This window comes from Zootoca vivipara, chromosome 9 (genome assembly GCF_965207765.1).
Source record: "Zootoca vivipara chromosome 9, rZooViv2.hap1.1, whole genome shotgun sequence".
Taxonomy (NCBI): domain Eukaryota; kingdom Metazoa; phylum Chordata; class Lepidosauria; order Squamata; family Lacertidae; genus Zootoca; species Zootoca vivipara.
Genome location: NC_142592.1, coordinates 30,007,632 through 30,025,036, shown reverse-complemented (window position 1 = coordinate 30,025,036; position 17,405 = coordinate 30,007,632). Strand labels below are relative to the sequence as shown.

At 40.3% G+C, this 17,405-nt stretch overlaps 1 protein-coding gene across 5 annotated transcripts in view; it reads left to right on the top strand.

Moving 5' to 3' along the window:
- The window catches only part of CAPS2 (calcyphosine 2), a 30,691-nt gene that overhangs the window by 9,351 nt on the left and 3,935 nt on the right, over window positions 1-17,405 (top strand). For all 5 annotated transcript variants that reach the window (XM_060279670.2, XM_035127875.3, XM_035127874.3 and 2 more), the window contains exons 10-18: window positions 1,463-1,579; window positions 3,922-3,996; window positions 5,210-5,305; window positions 5,402-5,495; window positions 8,306-8,424; window positions 9,748-9,824; window positions 11,452-11,606; window positions 12,391-12,510; window positions 17,008-17,104. In XM_060279670.2, coding sequence (XP_060135653.2) covers window positions 1,463-1,579; window positions 3,922-3,996; window positions 5,210-5,305; window positions 5,402-5,495; window positions 8,306-8,424; window positions 9,748-9,824; window positions 11,452-11,606; window positions 12,391-12,510; window positions 17,008-17,104 — 950 coding nt within the window. The remainder of the gene's footprint in view (window positions 1-1,462; window positions 1,580-3,921; window positions 3,997-5,209; window positions 5,306-5,401; window positions 5,496-8,305; window positions 8,425-9,747; window positions 9,825-11,451; window positions 11,607-12,390; window positions 12,511-17,007; window positions 17,105-17,405) is intronic.

Below are 17,405 nucleotides of genomic sequence, written 5' to 3'. Positions count from 1 at the left end.
AAGGTCTCCTTATGTTCAGTGGCATACTGCTGCGTAAATATAAGATTATGCCATAAGATTATTATGTTAGGCATACTGATTTGTGCATAAGATCAATTGAAATTGATTTTGTAAATATGTAATGGTCATAATCTGGTACCTTGGAACAGGATGTAGAACAAATATAAAAGAATCTGGCAAGCAAGGTCTAATGTGGAACAAGATAGGACTGCCACCTTACTTTTCCTTTTTGTGGCTGACAGAATACTCCTTACTTGTTCACATCCATCATCTCAGGCCTGCACATGGAGGTATTCCTATTCCTGGTGTTAGGGAAGGAGGACAGGCAACTTCCCATTTACACATATTCTAGGCATGTGCAACCACACACACACACACACACACACACACACACATTTCTACGAACCCATAAGTGGCACGAAACAGTGCAAGATCAGCCCTAAAAGAGTGTGAAAATGGCAAAAATGGTGTGAAAATAGTGTCTAGCAATCCCATGAAGCTTTGCAAGTGAAATCCCAGAATCCTTTGCACTCACCTTTGAGGCCTGTGAAGAGTTGGAGTATGAGCAAGGATGTTTGGAGGGAACAATTGTGGTTGAGTTTGGTGGATTTTTGGTTTTTTTAAAAAAGTGTTTTTCAAGGGTTGCCAGAGGTTTAGGGGTTTTTTCAGTGGTGTTCCCAATATTCGTGATTTCACTTAAACACAAGGTGCCTCGGAACATAGCCTCTGTGTAAATGGGGAGTTGCATGTATTTAAAAGAACCCAGAAGAGAATCATGTTGTGATGCACTGTGAGCTGAGCGGCAAGAAGGATGGGAGAAAGAGTTTAGGGAGGAGGTAGAATACACCAGGTGTGACTGTCCTTTTCTCTCCCACTTCCCCCTCCGCTCATCAGTCCCTGCGCTTGTTTCCAGCGCATCCTGCCTCTGCGTCAGAATTGTGACCAAATCTTTTTGTTGTGAATAGGGTTAAATGGTGAAAGCATTGCTAACTTAGTTATACTGGTTTACCACTATACAGGTATACCACTCCCATCAGCCCATCACCCATTCCCACCCACCCCCACCACCCTCTGTATATACATAAGGGTCTGACTCTTCTGTTTCAAGTGTATCTGAAGAAGTGTGCATGTACACGAAAGCTCATACCAAAATAAAAACTTAGTTGGTCTTTAAGGTGCTACTGAAGGAATTTTTTTATTTTGCTTCGACTCAGACCAACACGGCTACCTACCTGTAACTTATTTATACTGTGTAATTTAGATAAAACGTTCATTATTTAAAAATTGTATGCATAAATTTGAATGCATAGATTCTGCGGCTGTCTCTTGATATCTTCTATGTATAGCTAGTTCCAGTGTAAGAATTTGACTTTATATTTTAATTCTATAAAACTATTTCCATGAAATCATGTGGGGTTTGGGGTTTTTTGTTTGTTTGTTTGTTTGTTTGTTTGTTTGTTAGAGCTGTGATAAGTGATCCAGAACAAAATGGGAATGCTACTTATGAGAAGGATCTTATGCTTCCAGGATTAAGGACAGCACCTCTACGCTTTAGAAAAAGAACATTACATGAAACAAGGTAAGTATATGCTGTTGTGTTGGGTTGTCTTACTGAATATAGCCTTAAAATTATTTCAATGAAGCTTTGGTTGATCTAAGACAGTGTAACTGCGTTTCTTTGTTTCATCTAAAAGAGTGCCAATCACTCAGACCTGTTTTGTCTTTGAAATACAGTAAATGTTTTGTTTTTTCTTCATATTCACAATTCAGTTATGATTTAAGACAAACTGTGGCTTATTGTGAAGTTTTAACTGGATCATTAAATCTGAAAGAGCCCAGGTATAAGAAACGTGAGTTATTTTTTGTAACAAAATAACAGCTAGCTTTTTTTCCACAAATGGAAATAAGCAGATGAAATCAACAAATGCAATATACACCCTTGGATGATCATTTCTAATTAAACTTTTAAATAAGATTATTCAAAATAGATCACTGATCAGTTGTACTATGTTCCTTACAAAAACTGTGCTTTGGAGACAGGACCCTAAAAGATTTCATCAGTATATTTTGACAGGAACATATTATATGTCCATATATTTTGATGGGACCAATCCAACAATCTTTACTACAGATTGAGACTAAGAGTGATATTCAACTAAATTTTCCTAAGACTAGACCCATTGAAATTACCGTAATGAACATAAACATATCGTTCATTATTAGGTGTCCAACCAGACAGCAGTATTCTGCTTGATTTCATTCTAGTAAACAAAGCTGTTGAATTGGAGCACAGCCAGTTGGACCTCATGTGGCAACTGTTCTTCCCTGGGTCTTTCCTGGGATTATGGCAATGTGGGGTTGCCCTTGAAGATGACTTGGAAACTTCAATTGGTCCAGTATACAGTAGTAAGATTACCAACTGTGGTTCCCTTTGGATCACATATAACTCCAGTTTTAAAATATCTGCATTAGTTGCCAGTTTACCTGTTCACTTTAGTGTTTAAAGCCATAAACCACTTAGCCCCCAAATATCTGAAATACCATCTCTTTCCCTACAGACCCTCTAGGGTGCTAAGATCAGAAGCGGGGGCCCTCTTGGTTGTTCAGAAGCTCAGGAGGTAGCAGCCCAGGAGAGGGCATGCTCTATGGCAGTTTCTAAATTGTGTGGAACTCCTGTTCCACAGAGGTGCATCTGGCAACCTCATTATACAGTCCTTGATGAATGCTGAAGATGTGCTTCTTTGACCTGCCCGTTGGTAAATGAGATACATATTTTTAGGACCCACCTTATTTTTAATTGAATTTTTTATTTTAAGTTTTTAAAAACTGTTTTAAATTGTGTTTCAATTGTGCTTCAGTATGAAAACCATACTGGGACCTTAAGAGTGAAGGGTGGATAATAACATTTTACTACAGTTTCATAGCCGACAGCCAGTTTGGTAACATCCCCAGAGTTGTCTTATCTAGTCCTTAGTGTGTCTTGCCAGATGTCAATAATCTAGATGAAATGGAGATTGTAGCCCCTTTCATGTGAAAATCTCATGGAGGCATCTTGGAAAGACCAGTGTCTTGCATGCTGTGGGCAGAGGTGGAGCTAGCTGCTCCAGCACTCGGAGCGGCGCACATGCCGGAGGTGGGGCTAGCCATGTGCAGGGGCGGGGTGAGCGTCCGGGGGGGGGGGCTGCATGGCAATGTCACCCCCCTCAGGGATGACACACGGGGAGGATTGCACCCCACTTCCTCCGCCAGTGGCTGTGGGCCATATCTGCACTTAAGAAGTCTGTATGACACATAGGGATTACTAACCATATGGAAGCCCAACACATGGAAGCTTGTGCACAAGCAGCAGCTATTCATCCCTAGGCCTTTTTAGTGCTGACATCCATGCCAACTCTTGAACACCTGAGGTGAGCCAGCTGTGTTCAAGGGCCAGCAGTGCAGCTCCACTCTCTACTCATTGGGCCTACCCTGTGTATGACTTGGTTGAACATCAATCAATGTTACAATTGGTGTTTTATTTATTACATAGTTTTCATTTACGTAATTGTAAGCTGCCTCAAGTCGTTTGCAGAACAATGGGATATAAATATTTTGATAAATAAATAGTGTTACCAACATCAGTAACGCTGAACTGAAGTGGGCAGTTTAGATCATTAAGGAATTTCTTCACAGTTTTGATCTCCACCAGAGAGCTGTGAAAAAGGGATGTGGCTGATAGCATAAATAGTGAGCACATATTTCCTGTTGTATTTGTTGTTGGTTTGTTAGCAGTTTGAATTCACATGTTGACTTGGCCCACTGCTTTCATGATTTGTTCTCCGCGTAATTCAAGAGCGTTTGTAGTTTCATAAGTAGCTTGCATGAAGAATGTTTAATTTTGCTTGTGTAGATCTTAACTAATATTGTGAATTATTTTTACAGAATAAGGACTAGGTCATCATTAACTGAAAATGTGCTTTCCAACAAATTACGCTTTGATGGTAGATTACTATCAAGGTATGCCTAAAACTTTTAAAGTATTTTGTAACGCAAGTATGTTTTAACTGAGGATGCTACTTTCATACTTTCTAATAAGATAATGAAAGAATATTGCATGTTTCTCCCTGAGGAAGTCTTGGAAGAAAGGCAACCCAGGGTGGCAGACTAGGTGAGGAATCCTTCTGCGTAAGAACTGGGAGGGTTGGAAGGAAGGGCGGCCCTTGGTGTCACTGGAAGATTATTTGATTACTGAGATACAGTGGATAAGATTGGAGTCACCGTAAGCCACGTGGAAATGGTGATAGTTTAGCTCTTTTGCGCTCTCTCTCTCTGTAAAATCAAACTGCTGCTGCTATTGATGAAGGAAAGAAAAGAGGGTCAGGTATGATACTGTCTTTTGTGGTTTTTATTAGTTTTTATTTTACTGCTTTGTTATTTCTGATTAGTTAAATTATTGTTTGACATATTAAGTACTGTGCGTTGTAGGGTTTCAGTTGTTTACTTGAGACAATATGCATCTGGGCAGTGGTGGATAGAGGGGAGGAGGCACAGAATACTATTTTTTTGCAAGGAGGCTATATATATATTACACTGCCCTGGTGTTTGCATAATGGGGTAATTATCTTTAGATGCTCTTTTATTGAGGTTATTCACTGTTGAATTGTTGCTGATGACCATAGCTGCCAAGTTTTCCCTTTTCTCACGAGGAAGCCTATTCAGCATAATGGAATTTCCCTTTAAAAAAGGGAGAACTTGGCAGCTATGCTGATGACTTATGTGTTACTTTGTATGATTGTTTTATTTGTTGGTTGTTAACCACACAGAGCTGCAGTTCGGAGGAAGGACAGGATAATAAGAAACTAAAAAAGTAATGTAAAATATTGCACAACCTGTGTACTGTGACCTTAATGTAACATTGCATAAACAAAACAGTGGGCTGCTGTATGCACATTTTAATTGACTGAAAAGCTTCATTCATAAACAAGAGTTTTGTGAACGTAGCCCCAAGTTGTTGACAAAACTCTTTCATTTGCTTAGAGGAGGTAAGAGGTAGGGGTATGCACGCAAGCATAGAAGTAATTCATTTGTTCATTTACTTTGTATCTAGAAAATTATTCTTATGGTAGATGTTGATGTACCAGCTTGCCAAGTTCTTGTCTGTTCAGTTGATAGGGTTTCCACTTTTTAAAAAAAAAAAAAAAACTTACGATAGCTTCTGTTACCATTATAGAAATGGTCGTGATGCTTGTCGAGAACTGATTGGATTTTTCTTTGCATATGACAAATCTCTAACTGTATACGAATATCGACAGTTTGGTAAAAATAGGTACGTAGAACAAGGAATAACTTCAGAATTTTATCAAATCATTACTGCTCAGGAAATGAACTTAAAGGTTTGGTTTTGCTTTTTAATTTCACCCAGAACAAATGCTCTACCTTTCATTCAGAAGGGAGTTTATACTCATCAGCGTGGACAGAGAAAAGGAAAGCAATACTGTCTAAGTGATGTCTATGTTGTAAGTATGGTGAACCTCCATGACAATGCTTACCTAAGGGCTTGTGGATCTGCAGTTGTTAGGTGTGATGATTTGATCTTTCCATAATATTTTTCTAGCGTGTCATGTTAGGATGATGTTTTTGAAATTTCAAAATTGTTCCAATGAAATGTTCAGAAGGATTTTACTCTAGTTCGTCAGAACTAAACTAGACAAATTAAGTTATCTATTGATTTCTGTGGCCAAGGAAAAATGAGCCAGGAACAACATCTTAAAATTGGGGCGGCATCAGGTGTGTGTGTGTTATTTAGTGGGTACAATCGGATCTGCCAAATTTGCATGGAGGTGTTTTGAAAGGTTGAGAAAGACTGAATGTGCACCATAGGAAGTTATGCAAGATTGGGCTCAGATGTTGGAAGATAGTGGCACAAGTTGGCAAGCAGAGAGGAAGACTGCTCAGCAATCCCATGAATTGAATGGAATTTTATCCAAAGTTGGTTGGATAAAATATTGGTTCCACAAGCACAGTAAATTTCTCTAAGTTGGAACAAAGCTGTGCAACTACAAAGGTGGTTTGAAGAATGTTAATCTGGGAGTATTATGGAAAGGAGACATACATTTGCAAACTGAATAATCTGAAGTCTGTTGTTGAATTCATGGGTGGAGGTGGGGGCTTCCATAACACCTCAGTGCAAAAGTATAAGTAAGCGGTAAAAATCTACTTAATCCGAAGTGCCTGAAGACTGACTAAAGAAAACTGGAGGGTATGTAATGTGGCAGATGATATATGTATATTTGTGTAGTTTTGTGATGAGATGTTTGTTTAATGTTCCTATTTTGGTTTTAATATATTTCATAAGGCCAGTTGCCTAGGAAAAACAGGGATAAGTACTAATGTGAGAAATGGGGGATGCGGCAGCCTGGGCCAGCTTGGCAACTGCCGCTAAAGGACTCAGAATATTGGGAAAGTAACTGTTTGAACTGTTAGACTTGGGAGATGAAGAGAAGGAATGGAGGGCTAATGAGGAAGGAAAAAGTGTTGTGAGCATCTGGTGGGGGGAGAATGATCAATTGCTGAAAGCAGCTGTGGGGGTAGAGACAGAACGAATGGGGAACAGGACTGGTTATGCACGTCAGTCTGGAGCAAAGTATGAGTGTCCCTTCTTAGGAACACCACACCATCATAAGGGACTCGGCTGGGGGAAAGTGGTGCAGTGTCTGTTAATTGTACAAGAAAGGTAAAGCTATTCTTTCCCTCATTAATAATAAAGATAGTTTTAACAAAGGCATTTGTGTAGGCACTTTCCAGAGTGCGGACTTGGGAGTGTGACCTGTCACATGCCAGTGGATTTGCATTCTGTGCCTAAATCTTGGCTTTATGAATTGTTCTGTTGAATATATCACTTGTGAATAGTACAGTACTGTATTACTGTACTGTAGTAGAATAAGACTGCATGTCTTACTTTTCCCACAAGAGGGCAATCAGTAGCAGTCAGGAAGGGGTTATTAATTGTTAACTTTTATAATCAAATTACAACAGCTTTGTTTCTTAATGCACATTTCCTTTTATTGACTGACTGCAAAATGCAATGGCATGCCTTTTGCAAATTGATCATAATTTATTAGAGTCTAAAAGGATTTATTGCAAAATTTTAAGACACTACAGCTGTCGTTTTTGGGTGTATTGTTTTAGATATTGCTATTCTTTTTAGCATTCAAGAAAAGTAACTAATTACTGAATAATAGGTGACAGAAGAATTGTGTTCACTTTTTATTATATGGTCCAGAACCTTGGGTGAGAACTAAATGTGTAAATTAATTTGAAGAGGTGCCAAATTATTCTGGGCAGTTAATACAAAGAGAATACTCCTATTGTGAGGTTTTTGCAATCATTCTGTGAACAGAGGGATAAAGCAAACTTGGGCTTTTGAGAATCTGTGACCCATATTATTTGGAGCAGTCTTTGATTCTGCCACAATTGAGTCTCTAGTAACAAGTTTCTAGCTGGATAAAAGGGTATTGCAAGCTCCTCTGCATTTCCTCCGTGGTCATTGGACAGGATAGTTCTGTTAGCTGCTCATCTGTTCCTCAGTACATGCATTGAAAGAGACTTCTTTAGTATTATACATATTTTGGAAATAAGCTCTTAAGTTTAGATAGATTCTTGGTAACTAGTCATTGTTAAAGATGCCACATCATGGGGGGCACATCACCTTGAACAGGTGAGCACTCCTAATTCATATTGCTATGAATCACTAAATACTGCTTTCCCCTTCCCCCATCCAATTCCCATAACTAGGCATATCTTTAATTGAGTGCACCACTTTGAATGCATTTGTTCATGTCACTGTATTTGTAATTGTTCTAGTAACTAGAACGTTTCCAGGCTATGCAAGTAGAGAGGTTCTATGACAATGGGAGCAATCAACAAAGGCAGGGAGCAGATAAAATCATGTTACTAAATGAGGGAATTGTTAGGAAATAGAGCTAACTTACTGCAGGCACTTGGGGCATTGTGGGAATAGACAAGGTGGATGGAGCTCGTGGGTGGCTGGTTGGCAGAATGAGCAAGGACAGCTGAGGATTGAGAGTTCTAATTGAGTACTGTAGTAGCTATTGTTGTTAGTATTGCTAGAGAACATTAGATAAACTGCTTAGAAGAAAGGAGAAGATTGAGTATAGGAACCAAATGGTGTCTGTGCTTGCATAAGAGAAACATGTGAAATTGTTCATCTTTATGAAGATAGTAGTGATGAGTGAGTTATATTTTATGGAATATTGTAAGTAAAAAATAATAGGGCATGCTTGTAAATCACTTTTATTGCCGACAGGGAGCAGACCTAACTTTTTTGAGTGTGCAACACCCTGCCCTTCCGGAAAGCATTAAACAGAAACCGGTATTTACAATCCGTGTCACAAATATTGATGAAACTGCTAGAGCTTTTCTAAAGTAAGTGAATTCACGGGTCAGATTTTATTTCTTGTCTTGAAAATATGTTCACAAATAAAGGTTTATGTTGACTCTGGAGATTTGGGTTTTTTTCTGGATCTCTATGGGCATAAGTGTTATATCTGATTAGACAGATACTGTGAAGCTGAAATTACTAAAATGGGGAAGTGGGAGGGTCATAATCCTTCCTTTTATGAAGCTCCAGATAAATGGAGGAAACATACAGGCAGCACTATATTAGATTAATACATTCTTATGTTTTCTTTCAGAAAATGCAACTGAAATTTTATCTGAAGGGGGAATCTAGTGTTGTGGGTGGTGAGAGGCTCCTTAATACTTTCTCTTCATGCCATTTCCCTCCTTTAGCTGCTTGGACTCTGCAAGAGAAAAGAAACAGCACAAATTTCTCTTCAAATTGCAGCTGTAGCTTACCCATTTTATAAAACAAAACACTTTCTGTTAAAAAAAAGAAATGCATGATATCCTGAAAAGGTGGGAATTAATAAGCAGTTATTCTGTTGAAGATAAAGGGAGCCCTGAAGTAGGGAGCAGAACAAGAATGGAGAAAATATTAGGAGCTGGATCTACAATGATCTTTTAAACATTATTAGAACAATAGTAGATACATTGTTATAAAGCATCACCTTACCTTTAACATGCAGTTTCTCTATGGCTGGTGGCTCGTTGCTCTGCAGTACACTCTGGTGTCATATTTTAATAACACATTATTAATGTTACAAACCACGAATGTAGATTCACCCAGGGTTTCTGCTGCCATAAATGCCACTTGCATTCCTATAATCCTTGATCTGTACTTCTAGGACTTCCCTGATAGCATAGCAGGCCTAAGGTTTAGAGATCATCAGTAAAATCATAGTGGGATTTTTGGGAGGTGAGTGAGGGAAAGAACTCTTTAGCAAGACAAATTAGAAGAGAGGTAGTAATCAGAAGCAAGGATGGTAAAGATGCTAAAATGACAATATAGGTGGTGGTTGGATAATCTTCTAAGCTGGGTGGAAATATGCAACTTATTTTGAATTGGGTTGAACTCCCTCTGAAGAATCAAGCTCTGGTTGACCAGGTTGTGTAGGTAACTAAGAGCACTAGCTCTGGCTGGTTTGCCAACCTAAGAAAGGGTGCTTCATGGCACTTAAATAAATTGGTTTTAAAAAATACTGAATTTTGATCAGTTACTATAAAGCATTTTATAAATTACAAATAACTGCCTTTTCCTAACATAGTTGTAGGTGATAATTTGAGTAGATCTATGAAAATTAACTTCTGTTATGTGTAGCGTGGTTCTAATGAATTAATATATTATAGGAATTTTGATGTGGAAAATGAGGAACATTCTATCAAACAAGAAGATGAAGACAATATTATTCTCCGGAATGTTCAAGGTTTGTATATCCCATACCATGTACCTTCGTGAAAGGATGGCTTTTGCTTTTTAACTACATTAAAATATCTAGGTGTAGAATCCCACCTTTATTACTATTACTATTAGTATTATTATGTTTTCCAGTAAGAAAGGAGGTGCTGATACTTTGTGCTAGTGAGTGCTTTCACAGAAAAAGCTCTGATTATTAATATTTATTTGCTGCTTGCTACAAAAAACTTGTCTCATAGCAACTTACAATTTCTTTCAAAAAGCATATAATTCCAAATTAAAATATATCAAAAAGTTATTGACTTAAAGTGCTCATCCTGCAATAGCATAAAAAGGATACATACGTCCCCACCCAACTAAAGTGGAAACAGCAATTAAGAGCAGAATGCCAGCTAGAACCGCTACTGCTTATACATATAAACTGAATGTACCTGCTTATCTTATCCCTTTTATTTATGCTGCCATCAGTGATGGCATGGCATTCAGTTTTTAAAAGCCTTGATAGCTAAACCTCTGTGTTTATACACAAGTGAAGCTGTGGAAACCCAGTGTATCCAACACGGACAATTGTGAACAGCTGATAAATCTGGGTTCTGTTATTTTAGAGCACTGCTGTTTTACTCTTTCTTTCTCTGCAGACTTTCTAAGAATTTCAGCCATGGTGTCCTGGCTGCTTCTTCCTAGACAACTGCATGCTGCCACTAGGACTTCTCACTCATCCAGCTGCTTCCTCTTGACGACAGGGGCTTCTTCAGCTCCCATTCTTTTCATACTCTCTTTTCTTTCTTATTTCAGACTCCGATTCCAGACTCTCCCACAGTAGTGCTGTGTCTGCCCTTTTATTCTTTCCTGTCAGACTCCTTTAACCAATCAAAAGGGTCTCTCTGACATGCCACTGGCCTTTAATTAAGAACCTGTGAGTTCAAATGGAACGTCCATTAAATGGTCTGTTACAGCTTGGCGTTTTTTATTCTGTTGACCCATGTTACATTTATAAATGTAACAGTCTCCAGTGCAGACATAATGGAAAATTTCACAAGACACAGTCACCTCTTTAGTAACTATACAAACATATTGGTTTTGTATACATTATATCTGCCAGGCCTCTGTTAGAAATAAATTGACCATCACATTCAGCAAACTATTTACAATTCAAACAGTTTTTATAACGTAAAAACATTAACTTGTGTAACTTTCATTTCATAATGTTCTCCATGTTCTTGGATTTTTTAAAAAAAGTTTCTGGTGATATTTATTCCATTTTATTCCATTTGTGTCAGTGAATAACTATAATTATTAGTTACAATCTAAAGTTCTTTTATTCTGCGACATTATTACATGTCCAGAATAAATAGACTTTAGGTTGTTACTAAGAAATATAGTTATTTACTGATGCAAAACAAAACCTTTATGTATCCATTTATTTGTTTACTGTACTTTATTTATTTAAGGTTATCTCTTAGCACAGTGGAAGAAAATATTTTTGCATGCAAAAGGTCTGAGGTTAAATACGCAGCAACTCCAGTGAAAAATATCTCACGTAGCAGGACTTTCAAAGTCCTCTGCCTAAGATCTTGGAGAATAATTATAAGTCAGAATAGACAATATTAAAATGTTCCCTTTACCTTTTTTTTCAGACAGGCTAAGAGAAAAACTAAGTAAAAGAGGAGTTCGTACAATTACAAGATTAGGAAAGTACTTCCGGGAGCTGGAAAAGAAACAGCATGCAATTCTTACAAAAGCGGACTTCGAACAAGCACTGAAAGTGTTTCATTTAGACGTTTCTGAAAAGGTATGCTATCATGAACCCACTCTTCTGAGGGAATCTACTGATCCCCACCTGCAAACAGCCTAGTATGTTCCATCTAAAAAAACTACTTTGGGTATATCTCAGAGGTAAATTGCTGCCACCAACCCTCTATGGATAGTTTCTTTCCCAGGGTAGAAAGCAGCTTCCCTGTACCAGTCTAGAACAGTTAAATGTATTTTTATTTAGAGAACACAGAGTTGGCATCAGCAGAACACGTATCTTATAGACCTTTTTTAAAAAAAAGGAAAGTGGCTGTCACTTGAGAAAGACATTTCCTGGGGATGTCAGAGGCAATAGTTGTGAGATCTCTTCCTAAAATACCATTTACTATTTCCTGACATGAGATTATGTTAGCTTGCTCTCATGGCAAACTTGGAGTCAGTTTTTAATTTAAATACCATTAGGTTAACAAAATTGTAGCCAAAAGGGCTTTTTCATCATGCATGTGAAGGTGAAAATATATCTTCCATTATAACCTAGGACACATAGTCTGCACCTCACATCTGGGTTACTTGGAAAATACAGATTTCCTTCTACTGTGCTATGTTAAAATTAAAACACTTAATCTTGAAGTCTGCATCTATATTGAAATTGTTTTAAATGTGTTTTTTATTGTTTTGTCACCTGTTTGCTGCCCTGTACTTCTTTGGGATGAGTAGGATAGAAGTTTAATAAAAACGTGGCTTCTGCTATTGTTGCATTATGTGGTAGTGTTAGGCTATGTGCTGAATTGCAACTTATTTGACACAAAATTCTTTCATTTTAGGAGTTTGAATCTTTGTGGTTAATGCTTAATGACAACAGAAATGATGAAGTTGATTATGCTGAGTTTACTCGTGTCATCCTTGGTGAAATGAATGAATATAGGAAAGCATTTGTGAGAAAAGTAAGTGGGTTTTAAATACTGTATATACATATATGTAGTTTATCTGCATATCTGTGTGGATCACAGAAGACTATGGGGGGTTCTTAAAGAAATGGGAGTGCCTGATCAGCTTATCTGTCTCCTGAGAAATCTCTATGTGGGACAAGAAGCAACAGTTAGAACTGGATATGGAACAACTGATTGGTTCAAAATTAGGAATGGAGTACAACAAGGCTGTATATTGTCTCCCTGCTTATTTAATTTATATGCAGAATACATCATGTGAAAGGCTGAACTGGATGAATCCCAAGCCGGAGTTAAGATTGCCGGAAGAAATATCAACAACTTCAGATATGCAGATGACACAATTTTGATGGCAGAAAGTGAGGAGGAATTAAAGAACCTCTTAATGAGAGTGAAAGAGGAGAGTGCAAAATATGGTCTGAAGCTCAACATCAAAAATACTAAGAACATGACCACTGATCCCATCCTGGCAGATAGAAGGGGAAGAAATGGAGGCAATGACAGATTTTACCTTCTTGGGCTCCAAGATCACTGCAGGTGGTGACAGCAGTCACATAATTAAAAGACCCCTGCTTCTTGGGAGAAAAGCAGTGACAAACCTAGACAACTTCTTAAAAAGCAGAGACATCACCTTGCCGACAAAGGCCCATATAGTTTTCCCAGTCAGGGCCAGCTCTAGGTAGAGTCCCGGTGGTGTGGGGCGTCGGGCCGGCAGGCAGGGCGCTGCGCGGCGAAGCCGCATGGAAGCCGTGCTGCGCGCTGCGAGGGCAGGGGCGCCGGAGTGATCTCAGTGCCAGGGCGCCCGACCTGCTCGAGACTGCCCTGTTCCCTGTAGTGATGTATGGAAGTGAGAGCTGGACCATAAGGAAGGCTGATGGCTGAAGAATTGATGTTTTTGAATTGTGCTGGAGGAGACTCTTGAGAGTCCCATGGACTGCAAGAAGATCAAACCTATCCATTCTGAAGGAAATCAGCCCTGAGTGCTCACTGGAAGAGAAGAGAAGACACCCTGGAAAAGACCCTGATGTTGGGAAAGATTGACAGCACAAGGAGAAGGGGACGACAGAGGACGAGATGGTTGGACAGTGTTCTTGAAGCTACCAATATGAGTCTGACCAAACTGCGGGAGGCAGTGCAAGACAGGAGTGCCTGGCATGCTCTGGTCCATGGGGTCATGAAGAGTTGGACACGAATAAACGACTAAACAACAAGAAATTTATTACAGACTAGTGGATTTTAGCCCGTTTAAAAACGGGCGCTAGAGGAAGCGGCCTGCCGGGACTGGCTTGGCGGTGGCGGGTCTTCCCGCCACCACCAAGCCAGTCCGCAGCGGGGGTTTTTCGCCGTTTGCCTTCCCCTGGGGGAGGCAAACGGCGAAAAACCCCGCCGCGCCGCAAATCGGCTCCGGGACTGGCTTGGCGGTGGCGGGTCTTCCCGCCACCGCCAAGCCAGTCCGCAGCGGGGGGTTTTCGCCGTTTGCCTTCCCCTGGGGGAGGCAAACGGCGAAAAACCCCGCCGCGCCGCAAATCGGCTCCGGGACTGGCTTGGCGGTGGCGGGTCTTCCCGCCACCGCCAAGCCAGTCCGCAGCGGGGGGTTTTCGCCGTTTGCCTTCCCCTGGGGGAGGCAAACAGCGAAAAACCCCGCCGCGCCGCAATTCGGCTCCGGGACTGGCTTGGCGGTGGCGGGATGTTCCCGCCACCGCCAAGCCAGTCCGCAGCGGGGGCTTTTCGCCGTTTGCCTTCCCCTGGGGGAGGCAAACAGCGAAAAACCCCGCCGCGCCGCAATTCGGCTCCGGGACTGGCTTGGCGGTGGCGGGAAAAAGGGGAGGAATTCCTCCCCTTCTTCCCGCCGCTGCCAAGCCAAAGCGGGCCTCCCTCCGCGCCCGCTGCCGCTTCGGCTTCCTCGGGTTCCCCGAGGAAGCGCCGTCCCATGCCGGAGGTGTGCGGCAAGGCTGCCGGGGGGGGGAGCGCTTCTCTCCCCCGCCGCCTCACCGCGCACCTCCAGCATGAGACTGGGCTTCGGAGCGGCGGTTGGCGGAGCGGCAGTTGGCTGTTCCCTGTGTCCCGAGAGCGCGGGTCCAATCCCTGTGTCCCTGGTTGTCCCTCCGTCCAATCCCTGTGTCTCTGGGGGACATGCGCAGTGACCCAGGGACACACGGGACATCTGGACGCAGGGACAACATGGACATTATTATATAGGATAACTAAGAAGTACTGATCTGCTTAATGCTTTATTGTTAAATGCTATCTAGTACCCAATATATATACTTTAAGATCATTAATCACTATATGTTTTGAAGAAAAGTGTGCTTCCTCTGGTTTGTTATTTAACAGTTCTTGTTCCCTTTATAATAATTGACTTGCCCCGTTGACTTTTCTGGAACAACAAATAAATACCTTTGAAACTGCAACCAGAATTCTGCAAGTGTTGATACAAATTTTAGTCATTTGATTTTATTCTGTACTCCTTTTGGGGGCAGGGATGGGTGATTCAGACTGGACAAGTTACTAAAATGTGTTTCTTACCATCTGTAAAAGATGGTAATGTCCCATGTAAAAGATGGTATTACCCTTCTGAGTAATACCCCTCCCCACCCTCTCACTATATATAAGGGTCTGGTGACTTCTATTTCACTGTATCTGAAGAAGTGTGCATGCACACGAAAACTCATACCAATGACAAACTTAGTTGGTCTCTAAGGTGCTACTGGAAGGATTTTTTAAAATTTTGTTTCACCTGTAAAAGAGGAATACTGTATATGTTTTCTGATAAATATTTCCAGATCGTGTAATTATAAAAAACTAATCATGATTTCATTTACTAAAAGCATTTCTATACCACCCTTCTTAATATTTATTATAAGCATTTCAGTTTGTAATTTGTTTCTCTATCTTTGCTCTCTTTCAGTCCCTCTTCCTCTCTTTTGCACTTTTTTGCATGCATAACCCCACAAAATGTGACCCCTTAAGGCCAGAAATTGGTTATGTGTGCCACAATAATGCCCTGCAAATATCAAAACAGATTAAAGGCAAGCACTGCAAAATAATCTTTCACCTGCAGGTCTGTTTTGCATGCTAGAATAAAGGTATCATTCCTGGTATTTAATCCTATGGTCCTTGAACCAATTAGGCATTTCACTTTGTGAAAATGTAACTCCTGTTTTGAACAGTACCAATCTCCCCCCCCCCCTTTGGCAACGGATGTGCAGAAAGAGAGAAGAATTTTCTTTCTAGGTCATTTGAATAAAATTTGTCAGTTGGTGAGAAAATGAGTGAGTCAGTGAGAAAAGGCTATGCATCAGGCTGAAAAAAGTGTTAATGAATTGGCAGTGTTGACCAAAAAAATCTAAAAAACAAAACAAAACCCTTCACCCTAAACCTGACTTGGATCCAAGTTACACTCACAGTATGAAACTGATGTACTTCAGGTCTATTAATTTCAATGGGCTTAGTCTTTGAGTAGGAATAACATTGGAGACAACAATTTATATTTTGACGTAAAAGTCATTAAACAGCCTGCTTTCCTGCTACCAGTTACAAAAGTTACTGTTTTAAATTGTATGCCACTTCAATACATTTTTTTAAAAGTTGTATATAAATATTTTAATCTATATATATATAAAATGTAAAAACGGCATGTGGGTGTGTTTCCACTTTTCACCGAACCCGCTTGACCGATGGCGTTCAAATTTGCACACAACGTCCCATGCTACCATGAGATTAATCTTATAAAGTTTGCTAAGACAGATGTCACACCTATGTCGCGTAAAAAACCCAAAACCCCATGTTACAGAACACACAACTCACCCAAAAGTGCATGCTGGGAAAAGAACCAGGTTACAAACCAGCACCCTCTAGCAGCGGCTACATTGGTACCTATAGAACCTTCCCTCTCAATAGCACCTCAACTGCCATTTACATACTAGGCCGAAGCCTTTACAGACTAGGCCGAATGGAGGTACTGACTCGCCTGGGTGGGGGTTTGGGGGAGGAAAGGACGAGATAGGTCAGGACACAGTGGGAACAGTCACAGGGATGACCCCGGCGGTGGGGGGAAGAGGGGGCATGATACGTCATGGGATGGGACGGGTTGGGGGGAATCACAGGGATGACCCGGGGGTGGGGGGAGGAGGGGGCGGACACAGGGTGGTGGCAGTCACAGGGATTACCCACGGCAACACGTGGCAGGACCAGCTAGTAAATAAATAAAATTAAATGCTTGCTTCCAGTGAAGTGTGTGTAGTTAAGCACACTGAGCTATTTACTTTACTATTCCATTTTTTATCTTTCTCCATACTCAACATGGGGGTGTAGGTTCACAACTAAGATGATTTCTTCACTTATGGGTTTTGTTTTTGTTTTTAAAAAATGCACATTCTGTCTTTTTAAGGTCAAACCAACCAATTAATTCTTATCATTCAAGATGCCAGGTGTATGTAAGCATAATTTGTGTTTCTCTTCCTTGCTCTTTTCTGACCGTTGTCTTTGTTTCAGGCTTATATGAAGCTGGATTATAACAAAACTGGCAGTGTTCCTATGACAGATATCATGAAATGTTATTGTGCTATAAAACATCCTCAAGTCGTAACAGGTAATTAATGTACAATAAAGTAATTGTTGATTTGTCTTGTTACCAACATCGTATTATCTATCCCACTTCTTCTGACTAGCCCAACAACACAAAGTGAAAGGACGATTTCTATTCTGACTGCTCTGAACTTGCGGGGAAGGCAGGGCGAGTCACTCATATTGTGTGCCCTGTTTTGGTGTAAATGGCAAAAGGTGGTTTTTGTTGTTGTTGTTGTTTGCCACAACTGCATTCTCTCAGCCTAACTGGAATAAGAGGCTAATAATAATAATAATAATAATAATAATAATAATAATAATAATTA